The 16,364-nt window shown below is 43.9% G+C and overlaps 1 protein-coding gene and 1 pseudogene across 3 annotated transcripts in view; one reads left to right on the top strand and one right to left on the bottom strand.

The window, feature by feature from the left end:
* Positions 1 to 1,566: 1,566 nt before the first annotated feature.
* On the top strand, positions 1,567 to 7,206 carry LOC139560024 (CUB and zona pellucida-like domain-containing protein 1; annotated as a pseudogene).
* Positions 7,207 to 8,511: 1,305 nt separating this feature from the next.
* LOC139559646 (capping protein, Arp2/3 and myosin-I linker protein 3-like) overlaps positions 8,512 to 16,364 on the bottom strand; it is a 49,073-nt gene continuing 41,220 nt past the window's right edge. Inside the window, exons 24-40 of one of the 3 annotated variants that reach the window (XM_071375820.1) lie at positions 16,166 to 16,264; positions 15,791 to 15,910; positions 15,447 to 15,560; positions 15,055 to 15,230; positions 14,817 to 14,904; positions 14,477 to 14,599; positions 14,272 to 14,338; positions 14,003 to 14,175; positions 13,357 to 13,427; positions 13,052 to 13,171; positions 12,696 to 12,873; positions 11,183 to 11,621; positions 10,826 to 10,953; positions 10,486 to 10,723; positions 10,184 to 10,255; positions 9,709 to 9,828; positions 8,512 to 9,387 (exon numbers count right to left, since the gene is read on the bottom strand). In XM_071375820.1, the coding sequence (XP_071231921.1) occupies positions 9,338 to 9,387; positions 9,709 to 9,828; positions 10,184 to 10,255; positions 10,486 to 10,723; positions 10,826 to 10,953; positions 11,183 to 11,621; positions 12,696 to 12,873; positions 13,052 to 13,171; positions 13,357 to 13,427; positions 14,003 to 14,175; positions 14,272 to 14,338; positions 14,477 to 14,599; positions 14,817 to 14,904; positions 15,055 to 15,230; positions 15,447 to 15,560; positions 15,791 to 15,910; positions 16,166 to 16,264 (2,376 nt within the window). In that variant the 3' untranslated portion in view covers positions 8,512 to 9,337. Of the gene's footprint in view, positions 9,388 to 9,708; positions 9,829 to 10,183; positions 10,256 to 10,485; positions 10,724 to 10,825; positions 10,954 to 11,182; positions 11,622 to 12,695; positions 12,877 to 13,051; positions 13,172 to 13,356; positions 13,428 to 14,002; positions 14,176 to 14,271; positions 14,339 to 14,476; positions 14,600 to 14,816; positions 14,905 to 15,054; positions 15,231 to 15,446; positions 15,561 to 15,790; positions 15,911 to 16,165; positions 16,265 to 16,364 lie in introns of all 3 variants that reach the window. The other 2 variants (XM_071375819.1, XM_071375821.1) reach the window with 2 other exon arrangements.

The following is a 16,364-nucleotide window of genomic DNA, read 5'->3' as shown; positions in this document are numbered from 1 at the left end:
CAGTATCAGTGAGCCAGGTCAGAGCCCCTATAACCTGTGGCCAGGTATGTGGTGCTCCCACAACGAACATAGAACTTTTAAAGAGTGCAAATGGATACCTGCCTGCAGAGAGTTAGTTGTCAGTAGACATGAACCTGCTAGCATGCAAACATGTAGAAATTGTTAGTTGATGTTTGAATCACATGATTTTCTAAATGATTGATTTACCCAGAGTCTTTGAGAATCCTGGGGACCCTGAGGTTGGCATTTGGAAGGTGGGATCAATGAGGCAGTAGAGGAACTCAAAGATCCTCAGGAACGCCTTGGTGGAGGTACCCTTGAGAGACTTTACTGACACTATAACAGGAAACCACTTCTCTATCGGGACTATAGGAGAACAAGTGGGAAAATCACTGTCAGCAAGACAAAGGAGCTGATCGTGGACTATAGGAAACATCAACGGGACTGAAGTGGTGCAGGTCGAGAGTTTCAAGTTCCTTGGTGTCCACATCACCAACAAACTATCATGGTCCAAACGCACCAAGACAGTTGTGAAGAGGGCACGACAACCCCCCCCCCCACACCAAGATTATTCGGTGTTCTTCTGCTTCTCCGTTTTGCACTAAGGGAGTGTACCTCGTGCAAACCGACACCACGCAGTGGAGAGCATCTCCGTGCCGAGGTCAACGAGGATCTGGAGGTCAGGGTCAAGGCTCAGGCTACATACTCAACGTAAGGGATAAATTACTGTGTAAGATCTCCAAACGGTCTAAAAACCAAGAGTAAATCATACTTCCTACTGATATCTCCGATTTGATTTGGAGTTGTGCGGTTGTCTGTTTTGCCCCCTTGCTAGGATTAAGGAGGTCATCATCAGTGAACCTTAGAACATCACCAACCACAGGACCACCCAATGGGGGTTCGTAATTCAGTGGAGTGCCACTCAAGATCTGGGGGAACATTTCCCCATTTGCTTCATTGCTGAGGAGGCAGACAGGTGAGTGTCAGGGCATCATGTTTCATGGTCCTGCAGCATCACCAGAACTGCTCTGGTACTTTGATACTTTCTGCTACTTTCCGGTAGGCTACATTCCTCTGGAGAATCATCTCTTTTATGAAATTGTCATTTCCCAACGCAGCCGAGAGAAGTTATTATTTGATGTGGATGTTTAACAATACAAATATGACATATTCTGTGTTTTTTTTACCCTGATCTTCTCTTTCATGTCAGGCATTTATCAATCAGAGATGAGCTGTGTCCTGGTGGACGCAGAAATGGGTTGTAGATTATTTTATGATCAAGGATGATCTATGTTGCAGTGTAAATATGCATCTTAATAACAGATAAACCTGTGAACATGAATACTAGTACTACTAATTCAAATATTTATCAAAATCATATTTATCATGATATTGACTGACTTTTCAGATAGTGCCCATCATTAAGAAGGGAAGTTGAAATGGCCCAAACCCAAATCATGGTTTTACAATCCCGTTGTATTGAGTAAGACTGATACATTTTACAATAACAAGATACAGTATCTCCTGCGACAGTCACAGCCGAAAGTGGTTTGCCACGAGACGAAGATGACAGTGGAAGTGGAGATGTTCTCTATCACTAGAATTCATGAGGACCATCTCCGCCTCAGCGACCCCAGCAACTCTGCCCGCAACCTGCAACGCATCTCTAACAGCACCCATGTCACCGGAGTCAACCCCCCTCAATGTCTGTGGCACTCAGATAGAGGTGAGTTTTAACTGAACTGGAAGTAGCAAATAGCCGATTAGCAGCATGAATGAATTTCTGCTTTGCAGAGAGGGTTATTGAATGAACAATTATCTTATGGTTGAAGTCCACAAGATGAAATTGCATTGAGTCACATTCATTAGATCCTTTGATTTTCCGTCCATAGGGCAGGCAGCGTCTAGTGTAAAATATTATATGGGGATGATAGCTATATGGATATCTCTTTGGGTGAGACTTATTCACATCTGGGTGTTTGTCTGGGTTATTAAAATTGAACGTGGTCTAATGAAATATTCGCCCCAAAGGACAAACTAGCCTGACTGATTTTGAATGGGTTCCCTCAGAGAAAGGGTCAATACGTAGGGTTTTGATGATGAGTGGGCCAGTGGTTCCTGCTGTCCTGTGTTACACCAGCACAAAACCCTCAGACATTCACAAACACTACACACGCATTAAACACACACACACATACCGACACAACACAAACACACACTCTTTTACACTCATCATTTACTGCTGCTACTCTGTTCTTTATTTTACTCGTATTGTAATCTTTCTGAATACCTAGTCACTTTACCCTGCCTTCATGTACATATTTACCTCAAGTACCTAGTACCTCTGCACATTGTACTGGTACTGTCACTCCCTGTATATAGCTCCATTCTTGTGTAATTGATTTTATTCATTTTGTGTTAGTTACTATTTTATGTTATTATTACTTTTAAACTCTGCATCGTTGGAAAAGGTTAGTAAGCAAGCACTTCACTGAAAAGTCTACACCGGTTGTACTCGGCGTATGCGAATAATCAAGTTTGATTTGACTACGAGAACCTCATCTCCAAAAACGAAATCCACACCTTCGACAACCCCAACGACATCATCACCAGGCGACACCAGGTGGAGATCCATTTCTACAGCCAGTACGCAGAAACATGGCGATGTGACCCTGGGCTTCAGCGCACACAGGGACAACATCACAGTCATGGAGAAAGGCTTCGGCATGTTCACGAACCAGTATGAGTTCTACCAGACGAGCCAGTTTCCCCCGACTACCCGCCAGACGTGGCGGTAAAGTAAATAATCTACATGGACATCGAGGTCACGTCCTCCGTCAACAGCACTGAGGTCTTTGTGGAATCCCGCAGAGGTGCGCCGTATGACAACCCCAACTACCACCCCGTCGTAGAAAACGGGTGAGACTGAGCACACAAAGGCATCTATCCATCCGAACACATAATGGCCGCTCATCAGTAGCATTGGAGTATGATTGAATACGTGACGTACTGGAAGAAAGGACAAACCCGCACTCACTGAAATGTTCTTTAAGTTTTAATTGGGACGTTTTTATTACAGAGCACAAGACCAACATCAGAACTGGTGACGAGAAGTCCTCAGTAGCCAGACACTTTAATGTGGTCAGACATGATGTGTGCCAAATGAGCTTCAATGGCTTAGAAGTTGTTCAGCCACTTAAAAGAGGAGGTGATAGAGAGAACTTGCTGTTACAGAGGGAGGCAAATTATATCCATGCCTTACAAACAGAAAGCCCTATAGGCCTTATCCTTAAGAGTCTATTGACACACCCATGCGTCAAATCTAATGTACATCATAAAAAAATCCCCATCAAAAACTGTCAGTTTAAGCTAGAGAAATCTGTTTTTGCATGGGTTGTCTCGTTCAACCGCATCTACTTATGTCTCCTTTCTGCCTCCGCGCTGGAAAGTGGCAGAGCTACATAGCTGTTTGTCAGACCAGGATACATCCTGAAAATTGGTTATCTCACAAAAAACATCTGTAGCATCTGGACTTATATGACCACTCTATGGAATGATGAGACTCTCACGAACACGATGGTGTTCTCCTTTTTTCTCTATGACCCTCAAGTGTAATGGGACTCGTCTGAAGGTAACGCGTACATAAGGAATGGAAGTATGTAGGGAGTTTTGTGCCAACAAAAATAAGGGGTTAAGTATGTGTATATATACAGTTGAAGTCGGAAGTTTACATACACCTTTGCCAAATACGTTTAAACTCAGTTTTTCACAATTCCTGACATTTAATCCTAGTAAACATTCCCTGTTTTAGGTCAGTTAGGATCACCACTTTATTTTAAGAATGTGACATGTCAGAATAATAGTAGAGAGAATGATTTATTTCAGCTTTGATTTCTTTCATCACATTCCCAGTGAGTCAGAAGTTTACATACACTCAATTAGTATTTGGTAGCACTGCCTTTAAATTGTTTAACTTGGGTAAAACATTTCGGGTAGCCTTCCACAAGCTTCCCACAATAAGTCGGGTGAATTTTGTCCCATTCCTCCTGACAGAGCTGATGTAACTGAGTCAGGTTTGTAGGCCTCCTTGCTCGCACATGCTTTTTCAGTTTTGCACATGCCTTTTCAGTTTTGCCCACACATTTTCTATAGGATTGAGGTCAGGGCTTTGTAATGGCCACTCCAATACCTTGACTTTGTTATCCTTAAGCCATTTTGCCACAACTTTGGAAGTATGCTTGGGGTCAATGTCCATTTGAACGACCCATTTGCGACCAAGCTTCAACTTCCTGACTGATGTCTTGAGATGTTGCTTCAATATATCCACATCATTTTTTCCCCTCATGATGCCATCTATTTTGTGTAGTGCACCAGTCCCTCCTGCAGCAAAGCACCCCCACAACATGATGCTGCCACCCCCGTGGTTCACGGTTGGGATGGTGTTCTTCGGCTTGCAGCCTCACCCTTTTTCCTCCAAACATAATGATGGTCATTATGGCCAAACAGTTCTATTTTTGTTTCATCAGACCAGAGGACATTTCTCCAAAAAGTACTTTGTCCCCATGTGCAGTTGCAAACCGTAGTCTGGCTTTTTTATGGCGGTTTTGGAGCAGTGGCTTCTTCCTTGCTGAGTGGCCTTTCAGGTTATATCGATATAAGACTTGTTTTACTGTGTATATAGATACTTTTGTACCTGTTTCCTCCAGCATATTCACAAGGTCCTTTGCTGTTGTTTTGGGATTGATTTGCACTTTTTGCACCAAAGTACGTTCATCTCTAGGAGACAGAACGCATCTCCTTCCTGAGCGGTATGAGGACTGCGTGGTCCCATGGTGTTTGTACTTGCGTACTATTGTTTGTACAGATGAACGTGGTACCTTCAGGCGTTTGAAAATTGTTCCCAAGGATGAACCAGACTTGTGGAGGTCTACAATTTTTTTCTGAGGTCTTGGCTGATTTTTAATTTTTTTCCCATGATGTCAAGCAAAGAGGCACTGAGTTTGAAGGTAGGCCATGAAATACATCCACAGGTACACCTCCAATTGACTCAAATTATGTCAATTAGCCTATCAGAAGCTTCTAAAGCCATGACATAATTTTCTGGAATTTTCCAAGCTGTTTAAAGACACAGTCAACTTAGTGTATGAAAACGTCTGACCCACTGGAATTGTGATACAGTGAAATATAAGTGAAATAATCCGTCTGTAAACAATTGTTGGTAAAATGATGCACAACGTGCAAAGTAGATGTCCTAACCGACTTGCTAAAACTATAGTTTGTTTACAAGAAATTTGTGGAGTGGTTGAAAAACTAGTTTTAATGACTCCAACCTAAGTGTATGTAAACTTCCGACTTCAACTGTATACACTACCGTTCAAAAGTTTGGGGTCACTTAGAAATGTCCTTGTTTTTGAAAGAAAAGCAAAAAAAATTGTCCATTAAAAAAACATCAAATTGATCAGAAGTACAGTGTAGACATTGTTAATGTTGCAAATGACTATTGTAGCTGGAATATCTATGGAATATTTATGGAATATCTACAGAGGCCCATTATCAGCAACCATCACTCCTGTGTTCCAGCTAATCCAAGTTTATAATTTTAAAAGGCTAATTGATCATTAGAAAACACTTTTGCAATTATGTTAGCACAGCTGAAAACTGTTGTTCTGATTAAAGAAGCAATAAATCTGGCCTTCTTTAGAATCTGGAGCATCAGCATTTGTGGGTTCGATTACAGGCTCAAAATGGCCAGAAAAAAATAACTTTCTTCTGAAACTCGTCAGTCTATTCTTGTTCTGAGAAATGAAGGCTATTCCATGTGAGAAATTGCAAGAAAATGAAAATCTTGTACAACGCTGTGTACTACTACTCTCTTCACAGAACAGCTCAAACTGGCTCTAACCAGAATAGAAAGAGGAGTGGGAGGCCCCGGTGCACAACTGAGCAAGAGGACAAGTACATTAGAGTGTCTAGTTTGAGAAACAGACGCCTCACAAGTCCTCAACTGGCAGCTTCATTAAATAGTACCCGCAAAACACCAGTCTCAACATCAACAGTGAGAGGTGACTCCGGGATGCTGGCCTTCTAGGTAGAGTTGCAAAGAATAAGTAATATCTCAGACTGGCCAATAAAAAGAAAAGATTAAGATGGGCAAAATAACACATACACTGGACAGGGGAACTCTGCCTATGTTAACTTAGTAGACCCCCCCCCCCCCCCACCCAATGGCTTAGACTTTTAGAGATTAAGGAAGAACTCCTGTTAGGTCACTTCCTGTAAGCAACAGGTGCACTTTTCTTTGTTTATTTTTATTTTGAAGGGCTTGTGGAAAACAGTATGAAAAATATGTAAATAATGATTGTGAAAAAAGAAAGAAGCAGTACTACAATGTGACATCATCTATAAACCCGCACCAACCCGCACCAACTTTTGTATTTATTTTAGTACAAGCATTTGAGCAGAGCACGTCAAATCCTTTTTTTATGACTACGAGATATGCCATTAACAGATTGTCTGAATGAAAGAGTATTAGTAAAGTTTTTTTACCAGATGCAATGTGGACGAGACTGTTCAAATCTTCTAACCCCTTCACGAGAGACATTTCCGGTTCGGAAAGGAAGCTTTCAAATTCATTGGAATGCACATAAATGGGGACAGACTGCTCAGTTCAGTGACCTTTGACCTCTCTGGCTGTAGGTGTACATCAGTTGTTCAGTAATCCTGTGTAAGGCTGGGAACCTCAACACCCGGTGTGCCCAGGGCTGCGTCAACTCAACCTCCCCCAGTCTGCTGGTCACCACCACCGCAAGAGAGAAGCCCTAATGCAAACTGCCAGGGTCCCAGGGTCCTTTGTGCCTGAGACTTCCGAAAGCTTAGGTAACAATAGCTGAGGGTAACTATAGCTCAGGACAAGCTAGAAGTCAAATGTTGTACTTTGAATGGTTGAAGTTACAACAGTTCTTATCTGCAAGTCTAGTCCAAACAGGCATTAGCATCTCAACCTACATCTCAGTCTGGATGGAAAGGTGTTTCTGTGTTTCGCAAAGAGTTTTGGTGAAAAAGGTGTTGACTTGTTTTCTTGTCTTTCCAGTGACCAACATGAACACGGTGTTCATGGCTGGGTGTCTCCTAACAGCCGTTGCCATGTTGTGCGGAATGATCCTCTACCAGGTCAAAGCAACAGGGGTCAAATACCAGCCCATTTGAAACTTAGTTAGATGACAGCCATCCTTTCACATGTAGCCTGCAATATTCAAAGAAGAAAGAGGGGAAACATGCTGTCTATCATTTGACACAGCGGTCTCTAACTTTTACAATGATGACGTAAGCCTCTTGGGATCAATAAAGTATATCCATTCATCCACGGACATACTTAGCGGACACTCCAAACAACATGTTTTAAGAGTTAAGTTCGTTTCTTGTCATCATCTACAGATGTAGGATCTTCATTTGATCACACTGTTGCAGAACTTTCCTGCATCGCAGGAAATATAAAATGTATATGTGTACTGGAGGTTTTAAAATTTTTCTTCACTTCCACTTAGAAATCTCAGACTTGGTTTTCCCGTACAGAAAAGGTACAGATCTTTGTATAGTTAAAGATGGAATCCGCAGTAGGGGGAAACAGCGACACTGTCCCTCCCCCCCACGGGCACTGTTATGGTTTTGTTCTGTAGACAAATTACAGGTGCATGGCGCATCATGGTAAAAAAAAAAAAAATGCATTTCATATGCTGATGCTCTATCGCGCTTGCAATGATCACACACGGACGTGGCAGTTTCACCATTCAGGATTCCAGATTTAAACTCGCTTATCCCCCATACTGACTAATTCATGTGATTAGCAAAGCTCCTGAATGTGCACTGTCCTCTGCCATACAGGTGTGCTCTTTCACTCTGTCAAACTCAGGCGTGAAAGAGGAGCTTTTGGCGTCAGAGGACAAATGCTTTCTGGTCATTTAAATCCACATTTGGTGTGTGTGTGTGTGTGTGTGTGTGTGTGTGTGTGTGTGTGTGTGTGTGTGTGTGTGTGTGTGTGTGTGTGTGTGTGTGTGTGTGTGTGTGTGTGTGTGTGTGTGTGTGTGTGTGTGTGCGCGTGTGCGTATTTTGTGACATTATTCATGGCATGATTAATGAATGTGGACTTTTAACACAGCCAATTTCATTTTTGCCTAATTCATTGATTAATTTATTCTTGGCCCGTCTGTCAGTTGAAATCCCTTTTAAGCGTACTTCAAACAAATGGACGCTACCAATTCTATTATATACATTTTTACAGACATTGCTCAGGCATAGTCTGTTCCTCTAATTTGTGTTTCATCCAAGTCTGTTTCATCACTCAGCTCTAAGTATTTACCGCCCTCTGCTGCCCCCTCCATAGTATTGCTCCAAAATCCATCGATGTCATTTTCATAGAGGGTCTAATCCTAATCTTGCACAACAAAAATGTGAGTTCTTAATGCAGATGTCAGGTTAGGGTTGTTTTCACCTGAGATAGTAGTGCATCATCAGTTTGGTTCCTTTAGTTGAGTCAATTTTATTGATTGATTAATTATATTAGCATTTTTAGAAAATATACTAATTTCAGTCCTGTAAAATATGAATAAAACAGATTTAAAACTGCCATTGTTCTATTGACCAACTACTAGATTACTGTAATAATAATAATGATAAACAATACATGTCATTACCATCTTCTCAATAGGAAAAACATCCTTACAACACACTCACATTCATCTTAACCTTATTGTAAATAAAAACATGAATGTTACCTGTTACCATGTAATGACTTGGTAATAACAATGGTTAGTGCAGAGTTTGTTCACTTATATTCAATAATTACATAATACTGGTTTAGAATACATACCAACTCATTCTTACAGTAACAGTGTCACAGATTGTCAATAAAAGAGAGACGAGGGAGAATAAGAAGTATGATCAAAGATTTTTGTACAACAAGAAGTGCAAGAAATAACAGTGGCATGAGAATACCAGAGAGCCCTCAGAGACCTCTCTGTGTGTGTGTGTCTGTGTGGATAAGAGCGTTGGCTAAATGACTGAAATATAAAGGTAAAAATGTGTGTGTGTGTGTGTGTGTGTGTGCGTGTGCGTGTCCTCTGCAAAGGAATGAAAGCAAGTGCAACTAAGTATGAGGGAGGAAAAAAGCAGAGTGTACATGCATGTTTCGTAAATATGAAGGAAATGAATACTGTATATGAGGATAACCACAGTTGGGTCTATGGTGATCAAGTTCATAATTTCCCTTCTCTCTCCATCTCTTCACTCTCCTCTCCCTCTAGTTGTCCAGAATGTTGTCTTCGCCTCCTGTCTGTTGTTGTTATGATGACGTCTTACCATTGTCGTTGGCGGGCTCTGGACTCGCAGGACCTAGACAGAGAGAGATTTGAAAGTCAGAGTCCTTGTTTGGCCTCGTCTTATCTACCATTAAGTATTAGAAAGGTGACTCTCCCTCATCTCCCCAAACAAAGCCCAGGCCACAGTCAACAGGATTTTAATGGCCCGGCACGGCCCAGTGTTTTTTCTGAACATGTGACGCATTGGGTAGACTGTCAATGCCATGTCAATTCTCTCTTCCACCACTGAGTCATGAAAAGGAGGCTTACAGTATAGTAGCTTATGAGCATTCCCATGCTTGCACATACTCATAACGTATGACACAGAGAGGGGTCCAGAGAAGCAGATACATACAGACAGTCCTGGGGAAGTCCAGAGATCTGTTTCTGTTCTCTGGGAGTCTGGGTCTTTTCACAGGGGGTTTGCGATCTGAGGACCCCGTCTCCAGATCGTTGGGGCCATTAAGTTCCATGCCTGGAGGGAAATGATATGAGACATACGCACAGGGCCACACAGACGGTGACTGGTGACAGGGGGTAGTTGCAGTAATGTAAGAGTCATGATAAGCAGAGATCTATTGGATAGTCCCTGGCAGAGGGATGGACAGAGGAATGGTCAGCGTACCTAACAGACACAATGAGTCAATGACTGAAATAGCAAGCAAATAAATGCATCAAATCCCTAATTGGAATTCAAACAGCGGAATTCAAACGATAGTGTAAAACAAGCGTATGCATGCAGGGATATGTAGAGATAAACATGTATGTACAGAAGTACAGCATACATTCACACATGCAGTGAACCCCCACACGCTCACCCTCACACATACCCATGTCACATGAGTCTGCCTTCCTGTTGCGATGCGGCTTCAGTGGATAACCATTTCTTCCTCCCTCCTCATCTGATTAAATAGTCAACATTTCAACCTGCTGCCATCATCATCATCATCATCATCATCAACAACAATAATACAATATTCATAGCCATTGATCATTTTTGGGACTGCATGCACATTTATATTTACATTTTAGTCATTTAGCAGACGTTCTTTTCCAGAGCGTTATCAATTATCACCACAATAATTTCTTAATAATTCAGTGAAACTTCAGTGAAATTCCATCATAGTGGTACCTTGACAACCAGCATGATCAGGAGATTCAAACACAGGCTTGGTAGAAGCAGGCGGCACAGGAGGAAGGCTTTTCTTCTCATTAGTCCCTTCGTCTTGACTGACAGGAGCTTTAGACAAATCAAAAGAGGCCTTGGCAGAGGCAGGTGGAACAGGAGGTGTGGTTTTCTTCCCATTGGTGGTTTCCTCCGGCGGAGTGACAGGAGGCAGTGTCTTTGGAGAGGTCTTATCTTTACCAGGCTGTGGAGATAGATTGTACGTATTGTTAAGTCATTGTGACCGACACAAACAACAAACAGCGATACAAGAAACAAGGAGAGACAGACAGACAAACAGACACACCTTTTCAGGAATGGGGGGACGCTGCCCCTCTGCCCCTCTGTCTTTCTGCACACCCTCACGTCTCTTTTCATTATTCTCCTCTTCTACCCTGTCTCCCTCTATCCATCCTATATCATCAGTTGATTTCTCTACAAAGAAAAAAAGTGTGAAACAAAAGTGATATTGTAATTCTGTAACAACTCTACATCCATGTTCTAGCACATGCAGTAGCCGGAGCCAAATGCGACCGACCGGCTCAAATCGGTCTTATGTAGCAAAATGTGAAATTGTGTTTTTTAGTTGACACACCTCTAGTTAACACAGCTCTAGTTAATACACCTCTAGTTAATAGACCTCTAGTTATTTATGTTGCAGTACCGGAGCTTCCCTGCAGGTGTCTCTGTTTAATGCTGGCCAGGCTGGGCTTGCTGCTTTGAGAAGGGGGTTCTGGTTTCTGTCCACAGGGGGCACCCTCCTTCCTGTCCTCCATGGACACCGTCCCCTCTGTCTCCTTTGTCCGTCTCTCCATCTCCGTCTGTGTGTCTGTCATCGGCAGGTCCTGACTGACTGGATCGGTCTGTCTGTCAGTCTGTCTGTCAGTCTGTCTGTCAGTCTGTATGTCAGCCTGTTTGTCTGTCAGAGAAGCGGAGGACATTGCATGTCCATTGGCACGGGACTCTGTCTGGGTGTCTGATGCAATCTGTGTGTCCTTCTGTCTGTCTGTATCTCTGTCCACTGGTCTGATCTCAAAGCTACTGTCTGAGTCCTCGTCTTCTGCTCCGATACAATTGTATACCATCCCGACCAGATCTGAAGGCTGGAAGATAGGAGAGAGACAGAGTGAAGAGAGTAGATTGTAAGGCTTACATTGTGTCATAGATGCAATTTTTACTATTTAATTTTAATTTTACATGGTGGGTCACCATTGACACCAGGGTCTCATTTACAAAGGAGCCCTGTGAACATGAACATACACAATTGAATACAAATAATGTAAGATAATAATATAAATACAAGATTAATTAAAACAATTATCACCTCGCTTAAACTCAATCTAAACTGTCCCATGGAGACCAGCAAGTCTAATTTCAAGGTGGCCTGAAGGCTATTCCATGAGCTGGGGGTATAAAACTAAAAGCATTCTGGTGGAAATTCTACACATGGGACACTCGACGTCAATCTTAAATGAATCATTGTTCATTAACAGTTAACAGGAGAGGTTTCAACAAACTGGATGCCATAGTACACATCTGTCAGGAGCTCTACCGAGGCAGTCCCATTAGTTCTCTTATATACTGCTGGCAAGTTATATTTACAAGATTTAGCTTATTCATCATACATAATTAATTCATCATTAACGTTTGCTTCATTCATATGACCGAACAATACTGGTTCATAACATGTGACAGATCAATACCTCAGGAGGCTTCTTCTCTCCAAGCTGAGACCTTAAAACTGAGATATCCTTTTGTTCTCAAAACAAGGTTCTGGGTGTACTGCCAAATTGCAGATACTGATAGTGAGGATTCGTTCAATCAGTCACTAACATGAACACAGCAATTGGTTATTAGGAAAGCACAAACATCAAATGTTCCATCACAGCATTTTTCCCTAGGTCAGTGGAGACCCGTGGGACCTCCAGAACCAGCCAGTCCAGAGAGTGGGTCTGAAAATTGCTGGATCTCCAATGAATACGTTAGCTGAGGTAGTAGGGGAGTCTCTGAAGAACCGCATTACATTCTATGTAATAGATTACATAGAATGTAAAAGCATGCATGCTGTACTGTGATGCATTTTGTAATGAGTGGGATAGACAAGGAGATGACTAGGCAGGTAAAACTCCTGACCCTATTCATGAACTAGGGACAGACCTACAGTGGTACGCTCCTACCTGTCTCTGAGAGAGGCAGTGGGGGCTGGGCCTGGCCCCCCTCATCCCAAGCAGTGGCATGCCCTGGATGGGCCTAGGGGACGGCATCATCCTCCCATTGGCTCCCACCTGAATGATGGGCCCCCCCTTCCCACGATCCTTAGGGTGCTGAATCATAGAGTACACGTTCTCTGAGCCACTACTGAGAGAGAGAGAGACCGAGAACGAGACAGAGACAGAGACGTATTATAAACTGATAAACTGACAATAAACAATTATTAAATAGTTGTTGTTTAACAATTTATAACAAGGACCTGTAATCATATATTCGTCAATAAATCAACTAAATGTGTGACTTTTCAGGACTCCCTCCGTACTCTGTTTCCTGATTGGAGACGTTGGAGTTGCGATTCTTGCGGAACCCGGAGAAGATCGACAGCACACTGCGTCTCTTCTTCCTCCTCAGGGACTGAGCTTGATGGAGTAGTGACAGCTGACTGGCGGGGAGAGATAAAGATATGGGTAGCTGGGTCACTGAGAGTGCATGTGTGTGTGTGTGTGTGTGTGTGTGTGTGTGTGTGTGTGTGTGTGTGTGTGTGTGTGTGTGTGTGTGTGTGTGTGTGTGTGTGTGTGTGTGTGTGTGTGTGTGTGTGTGTGTGTGTGTGAATTGTGCGTAGCCTACCTGTCAGGCAGGACTCTCTTGGTATAGAAATCATCCTCCAGCATGTTGACTCCTCCGTTCTCTGAACAGTGCTGAGAGGACGGAGATAACAGGTTTACACTACAGCCACCAACATTCTGCTGTGCTATCAGGTGCAATTATCATGTCTCGTGTACATACACCCTACTCCCTATATAGTGCACTGCTTTTGACCAGGGCCCATAGGGCTCTGGTCGAAAAGAAGCGCACCACACAGGGGAAAGTGTGCCATTTGAGACGCAGCTGAGGAATCTGATACGCTGCCAACAGAGAGATGCCTTGGGGCATTGCGGATTGGAGAACGTGATAAACGAGTGAGTCATGAGATAATGCGACAGATTCACAGTCATAAAGAAACCTATTTTTGGGATGCCCCTGGCATGAAAAAGCAGGATGACAAAAATTCTAGAATACAAAATACATTGCATTAGAACTGAGAGGTGAATAGATTTGTTTGGCTCAGAGGCCTGGACAACCCCTACCCCCTAGGTACACATTTCACCCAGCCTAGTGGGTAAGTTTGAACTTTCAACTTGACCAGCTTTCAGATCTATATGAAGTGCTTAGGGGGCTACGGTTTGATTTGGGATTGGGTCTGGCTCTTCTTTACAGGTCAGAGTTGACTCACTGTTTCCACGGGGACTTGTCCTCGACAGTGCCTTCGCGGGGGCCGTGGTCTGACCTGTGTCACGTGGCGCAGTGGTGCACCCTGGGTAGGCAGGGTGTACAGATCCTCCCACGATGCTGAGCGGGATAGGGGGCCAGAGTGAGGCGGGGAGGAGGTGGGATCATCACCGAGACCTAAAAGGGAGGGAGAGAAGATAAACGTTGGGTCAAATTTATGTTAATCCACATAAAATGCCCTGCATGAAAACTTTATTATTAAGGTCACCTTACTCAATCTGGTTGACACTGGACGGATCCTTCTGGTTCTGGAGCTACGTTTCTTGATGGCGATGGTGTCCTAGTAAGACACAAGAGAGAGGAAAGGCGACGTGATAGAGCAATGGAAAAATGCACTCGTACACACACTCATATACACCCGCCCACACACTAATTTACACCCGCCCACACACTCATATACACCCGCCAACACACTTACGATGTTCATGCCCAGGCCTTCCTCGTCGGGGAAGTCCAGTGAGTCTGTGATTCTGGATTGTCTGATGGTGCGTCTGCCTGTCCCTGCCTCATCCAAATGCTTCACCTGGGACACCTGACAGAGCTAAGACAACAGAGAGACATTTACAATGCTATATACTGGTCCGACACAATGGGAACTGGTCTGGTCTGAGACTATGCTCACTGGTGTGAGATGGTGGGGAGATGAAACTGAGATTGAACAAGTCACTGTTCTAGAGGTACACAGAGGTCACAGAGGTACACAGTGCATAGAGGTAAAGACATATCGAGCACAGAGAGAGTAGTGTGTGTGTTAGTACCAGGGTTTTGTGAGTGGTGTAGAGCTCCTGAAGGATCTGATCCACTATGGAGTTGGTCAGATAGGAGACCACCGACAGCTTCACGTCCCTGAGGGAGAAAGATAAAAACAGAGAATGAGATCAGGGGAGGGAGAGAGAGAGAAGGGGGGGAGTGAATACTCTAAGTTCTCTATTCACATCCTACTCTTTAGTCTAGACCCTTCTCATCCCCTCCCTCTTTTTTCCCTCCCCCTCTTACTCCAGGGCTCTGTTGATGTCCTGTGCCGCTCTCTCCATCAGGGCGGTGCGGATGGTGGAGCGAGGGATGGAGACACGTTCTGAGACGGAGGAGAGCGGAGGGTTGAGTCGCTCAGCTGAGGAGGAGGACATGGGACACAGCTCCCGACACAGAGACACCATGGAGTCCACTATAACCTGGGAATGATCAGTCAAGAAAGTCAGCAATGTGTTATTCCCTCATCCAATAAGTCCTGTCTACGATAAGAATCACAGTACCCATATTTCCTCATCAGCAAACATGGCCAGGTCTCCTGTCAAAGAATGTATGTATATCCATCTATCTATCTTTCAATTCATCCATCATAGTCTAAATCCAACCATGCAGGGGGAGAAGAGTGTTGAGTGGTCTACCTGTAGTTCCTTGTCAGCAGCCTTGGCCAGCTCTCCTGCTAGAGAGTCCAGTTTCTGTCTGACAGGCCCGTCCACCGAGAGAACATGGGCCAGCTCACACAGAGATGGATAGAGCTGAGAGGGAGAGAGAGGAGCTTAGAATATTTCAACACACATACATGTTCAACGCACACACACACACACACACACACACACACACACACACACACACACACACACACACACACACACACACACACACACACACACACACACACACACACACACACACACACACACACAGTATAGCTGAGAGAGTGGTTTAGAATATATAAACACGCATGCATACGCACACGCCAACATACCGCACGGGAGTTTCTGGCCTCCTTCAGGACCTGTCTGGCAGCCTGCAACTCCTCTCCTTCCTCTGAGCCTCGGAGAGCACATACCTGCTGCTGCACACGCACACACAGCCGCTCCATCACCTGACACACGCACACACACACACACACACACACACACACACACACACACACACACACACACACACACACACACACACACACACACACACACACACACACACACACACACACACACACACACACACACACACACACACACACACACACACACACACACACACACACACACACAGCCGTCAGTCCGTGGGGTTTTGACTCAAAGACAAAGTCTTTCTCGCCAAAATTACAGTTTACATAAGCACACAGTATTTGTACCTGTTCAGCAGTGCTGGTGACCAGGCCTTGGTGCAGACGAAGAGCCTGTTTCTGAGAGAACCTCTGGGTCTGGTTGTTCCTCAACAGAGCACGCTGGATCTGAGAAACACAGTGAGAGGGATGGGAAAGGAGGAATGTTGGCGGTGAAAGAAGACGAGCAACAGAGAGAAGAGACGGTTTGACGAAGCAAAGTGACCAG

Source organism: Salvelinus alpinus, chromosome 30 (assembly GCF_045679555.1).
Source record: "Salvelinus alpinus chromosome 30, SLU_Salpinus.1, whole genome shotgun sequence".
Lineage (NCBI taxonomy): Eukaryota > Metazoa > Chordata > Actinopteri > Salmoniformes > Salmonidae > Salvelinus > Salvelinus alpinus.
The sequence above is the reverse complement of the archived record's forward strand: the minus strand, read 5'-3'. Positions and strand labels throughout refer to the sequence as shown.